The sequence below is a fragment of the Lepus europaeus genome, chromosome 20 (assembly GCF_033115175.1).
Source record: "Lepus europaeus isolate LE1 chromosome 20, mLepTim1.pri, whole genome shotgun sequence".
NCBI classification, from domain to species: Eukaryota; Metazoa; Chordata; class Mammalia; order Lagomorpha; family Leporidae; genus Lepus; species Lepus europaeus.
The window spans coordinates 12,026,585-12,044,798 of record NC_084846.1 but is presented as its reverse complement, the minus strand read 5'-3'; the positions used below and the strand labels follow the sequence as shown (position 1 = coordinate 12,044,798).

The 18,214-nt window shown below is 51.6% G+C and overlaps 1 protein-coding gene across 2 annotated transcripts; it reads right to left on the bottom strand.

The window, feature by feature from the left end:
* Positions 1-859: 859 nt before the first annotated feature.
* On the bottom strand, positions 860-17,889 carry LOC133749473 (cytochrome P450 4F3-like). Of its 2 annotated transcripts, XM_062178640.1 has the most exons (13): positions 17,850-17,889; positions 16,780-16,951; positions 15,451-15,595; positions 12,410-12,463; positions 12,193-12,320; positions 9,619-9,740; positions 8,275-8,545; positions 7,300-7,366; positions 6,996-7,125; positions 2,194-2,327; positions 2,032-2,096; positions 1,781-1,863; positions 860-1,127 (listed from the first exon to the last, which is right to left on the bottom strand). In XM_062178640.1, the coding sequence occupies exons 2-13, from the start codon at positions 16,948-16,950 to the stop codon at positions 950-952; spliced, it is 1,548 nt and encodes a 515-aa protein (XP_062034624.1). In that variant the 5' UTR covers position 16,951; positions 17,850-17,889; the 3' UTR covers positions 860-949. The 2 variants fall into 2 exon arrangements, with proteins under 2 accessions (XP_062034624.1, XP_062034625.1); XM_062178641.1 differs by lacking the exons at positions 15,451-15,595; positions 17,850-17,889 and having other exon boundaries at positions 16,780-16,915.
* Positions 17,890-18,214: the final 325 nt, after the last annotated feature.

Genomic DNA, 18,214 nt, shown 5'->3' with positions numbered 1-18,214 from the left:
CCTAATCTAGTGCCCTCTGCAGTCCCTGGGAGGCCACTGTCCTCGGTGATGAAGAAGGTGGTGGTCTCTTCACCCTCTCCACACTCTTTTCTCTGTTGGAGACCTTGAAAAATGTGCTTCCCATAATATCTGCATAAGAAGCAGCCCAAGTCATCTTTCATGGAGGCCAGTTACTGAGTCACTGCAGACCCGCGAGAGGTGCCCATGGACTTCCTCACTTCTGCTCGCTTTTGGTACTCAGCTCATTCTTCCCTCACCTCCAATCCCCACAGCAGTCAAGGGACTCAGATTCCTGCACACCTGTTAGAATGGCCAGAAAACTGACACCAAACCCTGGGGAGGGGGGGATGCAGAACCACAAGAACCCTTAATGCATTGCTGATGGGAATGCAAAATGGTGCAGCCATGTTGGAAGCCGGTTTGGCAACTTCTTGCAAAAACTCAACAGCCACTTGATATACAATCCCCAAATCACACTCCTTTGTTTCCAGGAAGGCTTCCAGCCCTGCAGCCCAGCTGCTCCGGGATGGGCAGCCTGCGATGGGGAGGAAGGAAGACGCTGGGAGTGACAAGAGGGAAGATTGTGCCCACTCCGACATTCTGGTGAGAGTCCCTGGCACACAGTGGCGGCTCAGCTGATGTCTATTCAACAGGAAGTCCCAGCAGCATCAGGACACCCAAAAGAGGGAAGGGAAGGGGGCCATACATGGGACCAAAGGACAGGAGAAACGGGGCGGGGCGGGGGGGGAGATTGACAAGGAGCAGAGTGACTACTGGAATCCCAGAGAAGCTGAACAGTGCAAGGTGCCCAGAGATGCCCACCCACAGCACCCCCTGCTGGCTCCCAGCAAGGCTCAGGCAGAGGAGACAGCACAGTTTATTCCTGGGTTGTGGATTGTGCAAAGGTGGATGCGTGGGCTCAGGTGGGGCCCAGGCCCGGCCGCGGTGGTCATTGTGGGCCCGCGCTCAGCGGCTCCACCCGCAGCCAGAGGCCGCCCTCGGCGCGCAGGATCAGCTCCGGCTTCCTGCGCGGCTCAGTGCTGTCTGGGAGGACGCGGAAGCGCAGCAGGGTGAGTGCCAGTGCCACCTTCATCTCGGCCATGGCGAACGACTGCCCGATGCAGTTCCTGCGGGCGAGACCGGGCTGAGACCGCGCCCTGGGACCTCGGCCAGGGACCCCGCCCCACCTGCCCAGCCTGGGGGATACAGGAGGGGGCTACCCGTGCCTGGGACCCACTGCGGGCTTGTGCATCCCCTGACCCAGCCCCCAACTCAGATCAGTGGACCTCGAGGGGACGCTGACTGCGCCCAGGACCCTCTCCCACACCCTGAGGGATCCCTGGGGCAGAGACGGGGCACCCCTTTTCTGGGACCCCCTGTGCGTTTCCATATCCCCCCGCCTGTCCCAGACTCCAGCCCCCAACTCGGACCAGCAGTCGGGGACGGAGGTACTACTGCTGCCCGACCAGCACCAGGCACATCACTCCTGCACCTGGTGCAGGATCTTGCTGGGACCCCTGGGGGCTCTCCTATCTTCCCACCCTCGCCCAGACCCAGGCCCCAAACCAGGCCTGCACACCAGATGGGGGCTCTGCGTCTCCTATGGGCCCTCTTGGACCAGGCTTTGGGCTCTAGGCCTTTGCCCCTGACCTTCAGCTTAGGGGAGGGAAGGACACCCAGACTCAGGCCTCAGCAACGCCCCCTCCTCACTTCCTCCCCCACTCTCACGCCCAGACCCCGCCCTGTCACTCAGCCTGGCTCAGAGGCCCACCACCCTCACCTGGGCCCAGCTGAGAAGGGGATGAAAGCCAGCGGCGACCTGTCCTTGACCTTCTCTGGCTCGAAGCGGGAGGGGTCATAGACCTGGAGGCCAGGAGAGGACAGGGTTGCTGGGTGGGGTCTCCAGCACAGCCGGCCCTGGAGACACAGGTGTGCGTGCGTGGTGGGGAAAGCTGGTGTCTGATTCTCTGCCCCCTCCTCCCTCCGGGACCCCGGGAATGGGCAAGGGTGGAGGTGGGGAGGGGAGGGCACCTCAGGGTCCGGCCATACAGCTGGGTTGTGATGGGTCCCGAAAATGCTGATAAGACAGATGACGCCTGTGGGAGGGGACGGGGCAGTGAGGACAAGGCCCCGCATCTGGTGGACCCCCTTCCTGCCCTGCCCCGGAGGCGCCCCCTACTGGTGTGCGGGCACCTTTGGGGATGACCCGGCCGTCCGGGAGCGCCACGTCCTGGGTGCAGCAGCGGGAGATGACTGTGACCGGGGGGTGCAGCCGCAGGCTCTCCTTGATGCACATGGTGAGGAAGGGCAGCTGGGCCAGGTCGTCCCTGAGGAAGACGCAGACATTGTCCAGCAAGCAGCACAGAGCCCACCGCCCACCTGGTACCCGCTGAGAGCTTTCTCCCTACAACGAAATAAACTTAGACGGCCCAGATAACTGAGCTGAGACAAGCAGAATAGATAATGAGAAAGCAGAAAAGGAGGGAAATACCAGAGATAATAAAGCCAGGCTTTCTTAGAAGTTATATTTGAAAAGAGCGAAACAGTGTCTGAGGTGTTGGTTATGCCTGCTGCCTGGAGCTGATCATCACCCATTGTTAACAAATGTGGAACTATCACCCTGGATCCTACAGATATCTACGATAATGCATCAAAGAATTACACCTAAAATAAAAGCCAAAAGCACCTTTACATAAAAATAAAAACCCTGAATGGCAAGAGAGTGTAATCAAAATGCAAATGAGTAAGAAAGAAAATAAACAGATCTTACATCTGGGGGCTTTGTCTCTCTCTGTCTCTCTATCTTAGATAGATAGATAGATAGAGATGATAGATGATAGATAGATGATTGATAGATAGATGATAGAGAGAGAGATAGATGATAGAGAGATAGATAGAGATAGATAGATGATAGATAGATACATAGATGAGGAGAGAGAGAGAGCGTGCTACCAGCCAGGGAACAAAGCTGAGTGAGGCAATTTGATATGTAGAATAAATGTATCAACTCGGCAAATACTGATTCTATACTTGGAAACTACAAGAGAATTCACGGGGAATCTTCCACAAGCATCAGTAATGCAGTAGGGCAGCATCATTATTTTTGTTCCTCCTTCTCCCGTGCGTGTGGCTGTTTAACAATGGAATACCTGATAATTCACTGGTTCAACTCCAAACACTAAGAAACTTTACCAGCCAACCCTGTGACCCAACACCAGCCAGATCCCTTCCCCAGAGGTTACCTAGAGTACTGTCTTTAATATTTTCTTCCAGAACTACTTTTTAGCACTTTTTAAATGTACTAGCACATACTGGCTGTGACTTATTTTTTTAATTTACTAATATATCAATCTCTTCTTTCTCCTGGGACTTTGTGAAAATAAAGTTTTTGCTACTCTGGAACTATAAGATAATTTTCTCATAGTTATTCTTAGGTTTTTAAGATTCTATTTTTTAATCCCAAACTGTACTCAGATAGACACTACTTTGTTATAAGACACAAGAATTACGTTGAGTTTTTCCCAGACAACTTCCTTGTTGTCCCAAGAGCTTTTATTAAATTATCTACATTTTCCTGTTGAAATGTGACATCAAATCTTGCTGTGTTCATTGGATGCAATTTTTTAATTCTATTTGAATGGGATATAGGAAGAATGTTCCCATCCACTAGTTCACTCTCCCAATATCTGCAAAAGCCTGGGCTGGGTCAGCTCAGACGTGGGAGCCAAGAGCTCCATCCAGGGCAGCCGTCCCCTGTAGCTGCCTCCCAAGATGCACACCGACAGGAAGCTGGCATCAGGAGTGGAACCAGGACTCAAACCCAGGCACTCTGATACGGGACGTGGGTGTTGCCAGGGTCACGTTAACCACTCAGGCCAAATGCCCACACCATTGGACACAAAATTTATATGCATATGTCATTATTCTATGTGGAAATAACAAGCAGTTGGAAAGATAACAAAATAAAATAGATTAATGATAATAATGTGAAACATCTGGGTTACATTCAGGAAGAATTTGAAATCTGTACATTCCAAAAGAACTTAAAAATTTCCCTCAACCCAAATGAAAGATTAATTCACCATGAAAATGAATGTATCTGGAGCTTAATTTATCATAACATGTATAAAATCACTAAGCAGATATCTTAAACTCCATTAAAAACATTAAAGATTATTTGAACTGATGAGTATCCTTTCCACACTCTGAGATACTATGCACCAATGATAGAGTTAGTAGACAGAAAAACATGAAAGTTAGGTATATAGATAGATGAATAGACAGATATGCAGATAGGTAGATAGCCAGGCAGGCAGGTTGATTATATATATCTATATCTATATCTATATCTATATCTATATCTATATCTATATCTACATGTGTGTATATTTATAAATATAGATTTCTATATAAAGAGAGATAGATGATTGATAAATGACAAATCAATAGCTCTAGAGACCCCTGAGAATAAAACACAACTCTATTTTTCTCTGTGACGTCTCATTTTGTGCAAGAAGAACTTGTCATCATCCTTTTTTTTGTAATTCCACAATTGTATCCATATATGTTTTTGGAGTTCAAAAACTACATATAATATCTACTATATATACATATATATATTATATATAATTCGGCCTGTTAAAACATGGAGATTCTGTCATTTCCAACACCATGAGTGAACCCAGAGGACATTAGGCCAAGTGAAAAAGCAAGACACAGAAAGACAAATAGCAGACTCGATTCATCTGTGGGATATAAAATATTCAAACTCACGGAAGCCTAGAACAGAACGGCAGTTAGTGGTCATGAGTAAGCAGGAGATGCTATTCCAAGCATGCAAGTTTCAGTAGGCCAGGAGGGACCTCAGTTTTTAGAGCTATTGCATAGCAGGTAAATGCAGGTAGTAATAATGTAGTTTTCAAACTTGCTCAGCGAATAAACCTCAAATGTGATCACACAATGAGTATGTGGGATATTGGATATGCTCATCAGCTTGATTTAATCATTCCACATCATGTGCACATCCTAACCTCACACTATACCCCATTAAATGCATATAAAGTTGTCAAGTGAAAATGAAGGACAAATCTAGAAAAGCACTCATTTTTCAAAACTCATATTTTGAGAAAAAGATCTCAAAGGTATATTATTAATATGCATACTTGTATCTATTATATTTATATGTGCCGATTTGTACAGAAAAAGAGTATGTATTCTTATAAATGCAGACATAAGGATAGCCAATTTTTTGTAAAGATAAAGGAAAATACTGTCCATCATCACCCTTAGGATGGGGTTTAAGATGCAAGCGTGTGTTTTTATCATAAACACTCTCATACACTTACTAAAACCAAGTGCATCATCTTGCTTGAAATCAAGGTTGTGAAAGCATAAAAATGTCTCCTCACCTCACAGACTGATGTCCCACATGAAGGCTGACAGGATGGCGTCACCACAAGATACCTGCCCAATTCTTTGCCTCTAACTGCAGCTCTGCCATGGTTGGATCTCCTCCATGCCCTTGTTCTCTCCAGTATGGCCTCCAACACTAGCCCTAAAAGGATCTTTCTAGAAGCTGGACCAGACGTGCACTTCCCCTCCTTAAATTCATCCCGTGGTGCCCAGTTGCGGTTGGGTGACATTTGAGGCCACTGGCATTGCTTTCCCAGTCTCCCACAACCAGTCTCCATCGTCATGCCCAGTTTCCTCATCTCATGGCTCAGCACCCTCCCTCCTCCCAGGCTGTCTCCTGAACTACAGCACTGTGCCCACAGCTGGACCCAACCATCTACTGATATCCATTCTCAGATGGGACACATCATTTATCTTCTAATCATGCTTCCTCCCTGGGTGGACTGGGAGTGTTCTGACCTGGGATTGTTACCCCCACCAGACTGGGAACTCCTAGAACAGAGATCCCTGTGTTGGGTCCTTCCCAGGTCTCCAGAACCCAGAATGTGGCTGGGAAGAGAATTGAGACTGGGAAGAGCGTGTGAGCTGTGTTTGCTGGATGGATGAGTGCTGCGTGTGTTTCACACAAAAAGTCCATGGCTCTTCCCATCAGCTCCTTGTGAATCCCTGGACTGGACAGCAGGGTAGAACTTAGGGTTCAGAATATCAAACATTCAGGAAGTGAAGATGTTTGCAGGAAATGTGATATCAGGAAAGAAAAGAAGGGAATGTGAAGAAGAAAACCTAAAAATTCACTTACAAAACCTGTACTGATACAGCTCAATTCACAATAGCTAAGGTAAGGAATTAACCTAGATGTCCATCAACTAAAGACTGGATAAAGAAATTATGGTTATATACACTATGGAACACTACACAGTGGTTAAAAAATGAAATCCTGTCATTTGCAACAAAATGGATGCAACTGGAAATCACTATACTTAGTGAAATAAGCCAGTCCCAAAAAAACAAATATCGTATGTTCTCCTTGATCTGTATTAACTAACAGAGTACCTAATAGGTAATCTACAGAAGTAAAATTGACACTTTGAGATGAAATGACTTTGAGCAGCCCTTGTCCCGACCATTGAGGAACATTTGATTTTTTTCTCCATACTATTTGTTGAACACTTAGTGCAGAATTAATTTTATGAGTATAAAGTTAACTGAAAACAGATCTTTGTAAAAAAAAAAAAAGAAGAAGAATGAGAATAGGAGAGGGAGGAGGAAGAAGGGTAGGAGTGCAGGCAGGACGGAGAGTAGGGTGGGAAAAATCACTGTTCCTAACTTTGTATATATGAAATGCATGAAGTTTGTATACCTTAAATAAAAGGTTTCTAGGTTTAAAAAACCTGTGCTGAGTGGAGTCATCTTCCCACATCCATGATCACAGCAGCCCAGATCTTTCTGTCCCCAGAGCCTGCACTCCTTCTCTGCTAGCCAGCAGTAATGTGGGATTAACAAAGAGAGCTTCCCTTTCCCCAGACTGGGTCGCTAATCCAGGGAGAGGGGCTCATGAACAGGCTTGGAGGACCCACACTCACCACTCAATCTCTTTAAGTTTTCGGTCTCTCAGGAGCTCTTGCACCTCCTGCCGGCAGCGCTCTTGGTATTCTGGGTGCTTCGCGAGGTTGTACAGGACCCAAGAGAGACCACTGGCCGTGGTGTCATGGCCTGAAAGGCAGCCAGGCATGCTTGGGCCCCAGGGCAACTTCAGCACCAGAGGGTAGACAACGTCCAGACATGGAAGCCTCAGGGAGAAGTTGGGGAGTGGGTGTGGAATGGTTCAGGACACACCCACCACATCCCAGGGAAGCAGACAACTGTCAGTCCACCTTGGACTCTCACCCTCAAACATGAAGGTATCAGCCTCTGCACGTATGTCTTCATCTGACATTTCCTTTCCATCTTCATCCTGGAGCCAGCACAAAACCCCCAAATCACACCGGCTCTGAGAGCTCCCATGTCTAACAGACAGGATACATCCAGTAACTGCAGCCCACTGTGCACCCCTAGACCTCTCTTGGTAAGCATCATAGGAGACCCAGCCCTCAGGCCCTCCCCTAGTCTTCCCTGTCTCCTGTTTTATCCTTGGTGAGAGGATTCAATGACCCATGAGGGGGTTTCTAAGAAAAAGCTGCTGCCACCTTGGGTTGCAGAATTGGATATCAATTTGCCTTGGAAGTTAGAGCTTAAATGTGATTCCAGAGACATTGGCTCACATTCCAAGGTGGTAGATCCAGAGAGTCTTATCTCTCCTGGAGGTATTTTGTCTGGAAATCTATAGAAAACTTTCTCACTGGACAGGATCTGTTTATATTCTCCCACCAACCTCCTAGGAGGAAGTAAGGGGCAGAGATACCACTTGAGACTATGAGGGGGCACCTGCTGTGGGGCAGGCTTTGCTGCATGTACGGAAGAAATATTTGCATTGTCCTGAAGGGAATTTGGGAATGGGGAGCAGGTGCAACAGTCCTAACTGCTGTGATTGCTGTGAGCAAGAAATGCGTTGTTCTGAGCCAGCATTACTGTGCTTCTGTCAGCAGAGCGATGGAGACAGGTTGTATAGATACAGATATGGATTCGTGTATAGATATAAACCATGGAAGACTACATGATGAACTTCCCAATAAAGTAAAATCTCAACCCCTTCCAAATTTCAGACTTAGCAGACCCTATCCCTGTATTACAAAGAAGTCTCTGAAATATGCCTGTGGCTGCTGCTTCCTTTGATACCATCCAGCGCCTTCTAGATCAAGTCCAAGCCCTTCTAGCTGACATTTGACCTTAAGCCACCTCCTGAGAAGTCCTCATGCAGCCCACCTTGGTCAGCAGGAGCACATCAATGAAGTCCAAAGTCTTAGTCTTGGCCTTGGCCTTGAGGAACTCATCAATCCCCAGATTAGGGAGTGTGCGGCGCCGCTCCTGGATGACAGCATCGGTGAAATCATGCACCACGCGGCAGGCCCTGTGGAAGCGTTGCCCGTCATGGGTGAGGTAGTACAGGAAGTCTGTGTGCACAAGGATTTGCAGGTGCCTTTTTGCCACAAGGGCACTGAGCTCCAAGATGGCAGCAATGTATTCACTGGGCTTCCTGCAGGGTGAGGTCATAAAGAGAGGCAACAAATCAACACATCTGAAGCCTGTGCAATGCCTCTCCCCAGCAGATACCTCCCTTCAGGAGACAGCATCCAGAATTAGACCCACAGACACTGCAGGGAAAAGCATGAGACTTGCATATCCAATCTCTGTCCTACCCCTTGCATTCCACTTCGGCATCCTGCCTACATGCCTCAGGCACCCAGAGCCCCATTTGAACATTATGCTTGTCTTCTACCCAGTGCCTAGTCCTGCCCCTTCTCCTCCTGAAACCATCCATACAGAAGAGACCTCATCTTCTTCCAACTAGTCTATGGCCTGGCCCCAGCCGTGCCTCATTGCCTGCAATGTAATTTCCTTTGAGCCAGTCCAAAGAGTATAGATCTGACCAAACCCTTCATCTTCTCAAACCATTCTAGTGTTCCCTGGAAACCTCAGAATAAATGTCATACCTGTTGACTAGGTCTAGCCACTGCCTGTCCTGTCAACCATGGTTCCAAAGAGTCTCTTGCTGCCTGTGGCTCATCCCAATCTCCATGCCTTCACTCAAACATGTCTACCAATCTGAAAGGATCTCTACTTCTCTCTCTCTCTCTCTTTTCTTTCTTTTTTTTTTGACAGGCAGAGTTAGACAGTGAGAGAGAGAGACAGAAAGAAAGGTCTTCCTCCCATTGGTTCACCCCCCAAATGGCCGCTAGAGCCGGCGCACTGTGCCAATCCAAAGCCAGGATCCAGGTGCTTCCTCCTGGTCTCCCATGTGGGTGCAGGGCTCAAGGACATGGGCCATCCTCCACTGCCTTCCCAGGCCACAGCAGAGAGATGGACTGGAAGAGGAACAACCAGGACAGAATCCGGCACCCCAACCAGGACTAGAACCCAGGGTGCTGGCACCGCAGGCAGAGGATTAGCCTAGTGAGCCATGGCACTGGCCTCTCTCTCTTTTCAATGCCTACTTCTAACCCACCTCCTCCAAGAAGGCTCTCCTGGTTGCTAGTTGATCCTGTCCCCCTCCGCACCTCCTCCCTTGAGCCCATGAGCTAAGTTCCCATGCTCTGGGCAAGGACTCACTCCTGACAATTGCTGTCGAAGCTGAAGACACATTTCTGCAGACTGTCCAGGGTCATGAGGCTGATGTGCTCAAACATGTCCAGACGGGCACTGCCCCCTGAGGCCAGGCGCTGCCACTTGGCCTGGCCAGAGAACAGGACATAGTTGGGGCTGGGCTCTGGCTCCCTAAAGCCCCCCCCAATCCTATCAACCAGGATGGACCAGCCTCTGTTCCTCTGTCCCAAGCACCCAACCCCAGCAAGGATCAGGCTAGAGTGGGAGTGGAAGCTATCACTAGAAATACCCAAGGCTCGGCGTCAGGAGACCTGGGCTGAAGCCCCAGCTCACCCTCCCAGGCTATGTATGTGTTTGGTAAGGTCATCACCCTCCCCTGAACCCCACCTGTCAAGTCTGTAATAACAGCTGAGTTGACCTACTTGGATGTCAGATCAACCAAATGGGTGTCAGGGGTACACTACTGCAGACCCACTTACCAGCTGAGTGGACTTGAAGAAGCTCACTACTCTCCCCAACTGTAAGTTTCACCATCAATATAATGGGTATATATCAGGGAATTGGCATATATCATAATTTTTGGTGAGAACTCAGTCAATGTTAGCTGGCCTCATCATCACTGTAATTTTGGAATTTCAGCAACATCCGTTGGGAGAGCTTGTTCTCTGTGATTCCCGAGCACCCCTGATGTGTGCATCAGGCACTCTGGTCCCTCGTATTCCTACCCTGAGCCATTTCTCAGAATCATCTCTGCAGAGAACAACACTGAGAGACCCGGCAACAACAACCCATGCACCAATGTCAGGCTCCTTCTACTTGCTGTAACAACAGATTTCCCGACCCTAATCCTCCTCTCCTGTAATATACAACACCACATGAGCAAGCACCCTTCAAATCCCACTGTGGTGCCAACATGTGTTATAGGTGGCTTGGAGAAAGAAGCACATAATGTTAGTTGTACTGTAAGTTATAAACCTTCCTTTGTCTCTCTGACCCAGGGGACTCGTGTCTTCTGGCAGAAGCCATGAAATGGTTATAGGCTAAGTTATCAAGTTGTGTGTTAGAAAAAGTCCTAGGCACTTTACAGAACCCTTACCTCCAATTCTTCTTCTCCCTATAACCGCACTTTTCCCAACGTGATCTCTTTACAACTCCTACTAAGAGATGAAGACCTTGATTCTGTGTTGGGCTTTTGACTTTCTTTGGCCAATACAATGTGGTGAAAATGATATAATAATACACTCTGATAAACCAAAGCCTCCTCATACTTCTTTGAAATCTTATGTCTGCCATGTAAATAAACCCTAGATGGCCTTCACCAGAGAGAGAGAGAATCACATGAAGCAAGATCCAGCTGCCCCAGCTTAGATCAGTCTAAAAGCAGTCAAACCACAAACAGGGGGGACAACAGAGCCAGGAGCAACAGAGCTGCCTCCTGACACACAGTTTACCATATACCGTGAGTGATCCCATCCACATCAGGAAAACCAGTCAAATGACCTATGGCCTTATTAGCAATCATAAACCCTTTTTGATTTTAGCCAATGAGTTGGGAGTGGTTTATGATTCAGTAATAACCATGACAGCATCAACATTAATGACTTGGGTCTACAGCAATTCTATGGGACAAACTGATGCACTCTGAGCACCTACTGTGTACCAGGGACAACTCTGAGCACCTACTGTGTACCAGGGACAACTCTGAGCACCTACTGTGTACCAGGGACATGATTCCATGACATCATCTTGACTGTCTTTTTTGTATTTTTTTTTTTTGCCAGGCACAGTTTGTCAGGGAGAAAGAGAGACAGAGAGAAAGGTCTTTCTTTTCCGTTGGTTCACCCCCCAAGTGGCCGCTACGGCTGGCACGTTGCGACCAGCGTGCTGCACTGATCCGAAGCCAGGAGCCAGGTGCTTCTCCTGGTCACCCATGCGGGTGCAGGAGCCAAGGACTTGGGCCATCCTCCACTGCACTCCCGAGCCACAGCAGAGAGCTGGCCTGGAAGAGGAGCAAGCAGGACAGAATCTGGCTCCCTGACAGGGACTAGAACCCTGGGTTCCAGCACCGCAGGCGGAGGATTAGCCTATTGAGCCATGGCGCTGGCCCTTTGTATATTTTTTAAAAGAAAATTTCATTTCTTTATTATAGCGCCAGAGATTCAGAGATAGATAGAGATAACAGAGACAGCCAGACTTGACTTCCAGTTCCTCCCAGTGGCTAAGTTGGGCAAAGGCTGAACTTGGGAACTGAAAATTCAGTGCAAGTCTGCCACATAGGGGTAGCAGGGAGGCAAGGAATCGAGCCATCACCCACCTGCTGACTCTGAATGCAAATTAGGAGAAAGCTGAATCAAGAAGTTAGGTAGGAGTTATTATCCTCATTACAGAGATGAGCAAACTGGGAGGGAGGGAGGGAGGGAGGGAGGGAGAGAGAGAGAGAGAGAGAGAGAGAGAGAGAGAGAGAGAGAGAGAGAGAGAATGGTCCCAGAGCCACCCAGCAGAGCAAATATTCCAGATTTGACATGTGTGGCCCCTTTGCTCCAGAGACTCCATCCAGGGTCCTGGGGTTAAGGCACTCACATGCATAACATTTACACTCTTGTTGAAAATCTTCATGTAGGGCTTCAGGATGTTGAAATGGAAGGCGGGCGTCAGCATGCGACGATGGCTGCTCCATTTGTCACCGGCACTCAGCAAAAGCCCATCTCCTAGGAGGGCAGCCATGGGCAGAGGACAAGACCATCGCCTCCCCTGACCCCCAAGGGCGGCCTGAACCCTCCCACCTTCAGTTACTCACCCAGCCATGGCTTCAGGAAGCTGTAGAAGATGACATCCTTGGGGGCGATGGCAGCTGATGTGAAGGATGACCATCAGGGGCCATGAGAGGGGAAGGGAGGGACTCTGGGTAGGAGTGGAGGGTCCCCACATGACGCCCACACTTCCCCCCTGCAACATAGCATAGCAGGAAGGCGGCAAATACAGAGGACATGGGGTACAACGGGGGATCTGACCAGGCTGCAGCAGCCCAGCAGAGGTACATGCACAACATGTCCCAGCATGCCTTGCCACGCTCTTACATGGTCCAACAGGCTCTGCAGAACACAGCCCTCAGGAAACACCCTTAAGTAGACCTGGGATTCCCTTTCTGTCCCAGCACTCTCTGATATCTACTGACATAGACGTGGGAGATGTGACCTGGCCCAGTGTTTCTTTTTTAAAGAGATTTATTTATTTTATTTGAAGATCAGAATCCCAGAGAGAGAAGGAGGGAGAGACAGAGAGGAGAGAGAGAAAGAGGTCTTCCATCCACTGGTCCACTCCCCCAAATGGCCATAACAGCCGGGGCTGGGCCAGGCTGAAGCCAGGAGGTAGGAGCTCCATTCAGGTCTCCCATGCAGGTGCAGGGATCCAAGGACATGGGCCATCCTCCACTGCTTTCACAGGTGCATCAGCAGGGAGCTGGATTGGGAGTGGAGCAGCTGGGATACGAGCCAGAGCCCATGGGATGCTGGCACTACAGACTGCGGTTTAATCCACTGCACCACAGTGCCAGCCTTCCAACATTTCTTAGCATGTCCTGATATGCTCACCATACTTATGAACTGCCCAGACATGACACATGTTCTGACAAGACCTCAGCATGCCCCATGACAGGATTTAAATGTATTCCCATTAATGCCATGGGTGTGATTCAGGTATGCTCCAACGGAGCCCCAGACATGATCTGCACACACACTAAGACCTGTCCTAGACAAGACTTTAAAAAAAAAGTCTCAAGCATCTCACAAAAGGCACTGGAGTTCCAAACCTCAGACAAGCCCCACACGTGGACAGACACGGCTGACTGGAGAGAACGACAATTGTAAGGAGCCTGACCCCCCGCCCCCTCAGGTGCCCTTGGCCACAGCTGGGCCCCAGATATGACCATCTGCTAGTTCTCAAGTGCAAGCAGAGGCTCGGCTATCGATGGGAAGGTGACAAAATGCGACAAACTGTCACATATGGCAACAGGAGCAGACACAATCAGAAGTCAGACAGGCGGGGGTCCAGGTGAGACAGAGGCAGCCGTGTCTGCCGCAGCCCTTCCTGTCTGCATTTGGGCCACCTGCCCAGCTGGAGGCAGCACAGAGACCTCAGCAGCAGGCAAGCAATGGCCACCGTGCTATCTACCTGGAGCAAAGAGCACAGGCTTGATGTGGGCGGGGTGGAAGATGCGGACGACTGCATGCCAGGGCCCCACCCACCAGCAGCACACATCCACAAACGTGCGTGCCAGGCCCTGGGTATACAGGAGGCCTTCCTCCGAGCTCTGAATCTGGAGAAGAACAAAGAGGAACCAATGCAGGCTCTTCTAGGCTGCCAGAGAAAGACCTGTGGGCAGGGACCCAGACGGAGCCCTGAAATTCCACCCAGCGCTCCATCACCCTCTGAGCACTGAATCCCCTCCTGGGCTCCCTCCCCACGTCCCTGGTGCAGGGCAGCCAGAATTCTACAGTCACAGGGTCGCAGAAACAGGCGTTCTCCACTGGGATCTCCAGAACCTCATGAGCCTGGGTTCTCGTCCGTCTAATTTTCCAGAAACAGAGACCAGTGATGCCATCTGCTCAGTCTGCCTTATGGGGTGTGCCGTGCCCTCAAACCTGAGCCTGAATCCGTCTGAGTGCAGGGACTCAGGTCTTAACCACTACACTGCTTGGTGCTCCCGAAACAATAGCCCTGGGAGCCCTGTGCCTGGCAGGACCGGGCAATCAGAGTCACTGTAACCAAACGAGAAATCAGTCCAGATGATCAGGCAATTAAAATGAATCACAGGTCAGGAGTGAGAACCCTGAGGAAAGGTGTGCCTTTACCCCAGCACTAGCTTGACCCGCTACAGACACCATGATGAGAGGGCTGCTGTGCAGGGAAAGGTGGTTCAGAGACCAGCAAGAGAGGGAGGCAGGTTCCTAGTCCTGGATCCAGCCATGCCTGAAGTCCACCCCCTCCTTGACTTTTACAAGAATTCCTTTCTTCACTCTGAACATCAGGGTTGAGTTTCTATCACATGCAACTTGAAGACACCTCCTCCATCAGAGCGAATGGAGGCATCCACCCAGGATCCCCTCGCGCTTCCTGATGGACGCTGCTCATTTCTGTCACTGATGTGTGCAGGAGCAGGGAGCAAGAGGGTGAGGGGAGGGTGCAGGATGGAGAGAAGTCTCCTACGGGAGATTCCTGGCACCTGGGGCAGGAAGTCAACAAGCACCCAGTGGACAAGCCATGGAGAAGAATGATCTGACTCCCCAGGGGTGGCTGTCGCAGTATGAGCATCCCAGAGCCTCCCCCAGCCTCAAGCCCTCCGCATTTCTCCTAGCCTGGCAACAGGCAAAGATGACCATCGTATGCCACCAATGTCCACTGCACCAACCTGCATTCTATGGAAAAACCCCCACCTGTCATTCCAGACCCAGCTCCTGCAACTCCTCCTCCAGGAAGCCTCCCAGGCTGATTCTTCTAATGAGCCCAGCTCCCTCTGGACACACAAGATTGGGGAAGTCTCTGTCCACATTCATCTCAGTGAGATGGGGCTCCCTCCAGGGTGGGTTTTGGATTGAGACCTCTTGGAGTCTTAGAGGTGCCCTGTACCGAGCCAGGACAAGGGTCAGATGACAGTGCTTGGAGCAGACTGTGGTTGGAGGTTGGTGAGTGTATGAAATAAAGAGGAAGATGGCTGGGAGAAAAGAGGGTGGGGGCCAGAGACATGCAGGGGCTGCACTGCTGCATGGGGGGTGAGTCTGGAGGGGCTGGAAGTTGTTGGATGCACCATGGCGCCCACCACCACCAGCTCCTCCTGGGTACCTGAGGCACTGAGGACGGGCCGGATGATGTCAGGGTGGCACAAAGAGATGAGAGGGATGGTGGGGCCCATCCAGCTCAGAAAGCCATGAGGGAAGTTGGCCACCAGCTGAATCATTGCCCGCAAGCCCTCCTCCGTGGGGGTGACCTGCAAGCAAGGCAGCGGGCGGTCACCTCCTGGGTGCTTAATGGACACCACAGAGATGTACGTATCCATCCCTGGAAGCACGGCAGGTATCCCTGCAGGACCCAGAAGTGGCACAGCCTCTGCATGGTGCAGCAGGTCTGGATTCTGCAGGAAATGGTGGTGGAGGGGGACCTCTGCTTCTCCCCAACCCTTCCCTCTTAGGACCCTCTCTAAATCAGAAAGGAGCATCCCCAGGCAGAGGGAGCAGCATGCTCTCTGTCCACAGGGAGTCCCACCTTGGCTCAAGAGGATGGGTTTACTCATTCTGGGATTGGTTCCAGCTCAGGTGCAGCCACAAAGGGAGGGTCCACGCAGGAACAGTTTCTGGGGACATCAGTATGGCCACAAGCTTTGTCCCTAAGTCTGCTTCCACACTCTCTCATGTGCTGCCCAGTCCACACGGCCAGCAGTCTCTCCACGGAGGAGGGTCTGCACACTGGGGACCCTCCAGCCTTGGCAGACCCCATGGAGAGCACAAGTGAGCCCTGACTGTCCTTGAGAACCGGGGCTCCCACATGTGGGCACCTTCTGCTCCCCAGGGTCTGCGCCGAGTGCATCCCATGCACCCTCTCGCTGAACCTCTGACACACCCATGGTGCTGCCACACACAAGTGAGACAGCCGAAGCCACACTGACCAAAGAGGAGAGCGGGCCTGAGTCAGAAGAGGGGCCAGGGATTCTCAAAGGGGAAGTCGGAGGCCAGTGTTCATGCAGTTGAGCAACAGGGCCCCAGGGTGCATCTTAGGGAGGAAGAGCGAGATGACAGGAAGTGGCCAGGGAGGGGAGGCACTGAGAGACGCCCACACCTCTGCCCTGGTCCAGCTGTGCCCCGTGTGTGTGGACCTGGGGCATCACAGCTCATCCCTGTCTGACCACAGTAGCCAGACCAGGGCAGGCACGAGGAAATGGGCCAGATGGGACCTGACCCTGGATGGGCCCATCAGGAGGCCCCTAGTCCAGCAGTGGAGAATGTGGGGAGGCTAGGGGTCTCCCCGCTATGCAGCCCACTCTGGGCGCCTCGCTCATTGCCCTGCTGTCCTAAACTCCAGATTCCTCCCGACTTCCAACTCCCTGAGCCCCACCCCTAGCCCCTCAGGGAGTCCATTCACCGGATACCCCAGCCCCCTGTCTGCGGCTACACTCACCATGCCTAGATGCCCCAGGAACCAGTTCCGTTTGGGAGGCTGCGGGAAACATCGGAGGCGGCGAGCGTTTTCATAGAAAGTGTAGGCCCAGGTCAGGATGCGGGCCAGGAGCCAGCAGGCGCCAATCAGAGGCAGGAGCAGCCACGGGGAAGATGAACTCAGCTGCAGCATCCTTCAGGGCAGTGGGGTGGAAAGGCGAATGCCTGAGACCTCGGGCAGGACCCAGGGAGAGATCAGGGGTGCTGGAGACGGCTTGGGAGGAGAGCGATGGGAGTGATGGAGGCAAGGCAGAGAGGGCTCTGAGGGGGATGGAGACCCAGGGCAATCCAGGGGAAGAGGCAGAGAAAGTGGAGAGAGGGAGGGAGGGAGAGAGAGAGAGAGAGAGAGAGAGAGAGAGAGAGGGAGGGAGGGAAGGAGAGATTGGGAGGGAGGGAGGGAGAGAGAGAGAGGGAGGGAAGGAGGGAGAGAGAGGGAGGAAGGGAGGGAGCGAGGGAGGGAAGGAGGGAGAGAGAGGGAGGGAGGGAGAGAGAGAGAGGGAAGGAAGGAGGGAGAGAGAGGGAGGGAGGGAGAGAGAGAGGAAGGGAAGGAGGGAGAGAGGGAGGGAGGGGTAGAGAGAGGGAGGGAGAGAGAGAGGGAGAGAGGGAGGGAGGGAAGGAGGGAGAGAGGGAGGGAGAGAGAGAGGGAGGGAGAGAGAGGGAGGGAGAGAGAGAGGGAGGGAGGGAAGGAGGGAGAGAGAGAGGGAGGGAGAGAGAGGGAGGGAGAGAGAGAGAGGGAGGGAGGGAAGGAGGGAGAGAGAGAGGGAGGGAGGGAAGGAGGGAGAGAGATAGAGACAGAGACAAAGAGAGAAGGAGGGAGGGAGAGAGCGATGGAGGGAGGGGGAGAGAGAGAGACAGAGAGAGGGAGGGAGGGAGGGAGCCAAAGCCCAGAAAACACTTCAGTTGGTTTCTGGTGACTGATAAGTTCCCATCTCCTGGGCCAGCTGCTCCCTGGAGCTGTCCCCTGACCATGGGCAGTGCCCCACCCCACCCAGGACCACGACCCTTCAGGCCCACCACTCCCCAGCCTGTCACCTTCTGTCAGGACCAGCTCCACCGAAACAACCTCCGCTCTCCCCACCTCCTGGACCAAGCTGAGCTGGGCGGGGCTGGAGCTGGAGCTGCCAATCCCTGCAGGTCTGGCTGCCTCCGCCCAGCTCAGGCTGCCTGCCAGGCTGGGGCGGGGCGGGGGCGGAGACAGCTGGGTCCAGAGGAACAAACTGAGGTCCCAGAGCCCTGGGCGCCGGCTCCCTGGGATACCTCCCGCTCTAGGAAGGGGCAAAGGTGACTCTGGGCTGCAAGTTTACAACCCCTCCCCTCCTCCCCTTCCCAGAGTGCAAGTGCCAGGTGGGCATGGTCAGATAGAAGCTTTATCTCCGGAGCTCCTCAGGTGGGGGCTG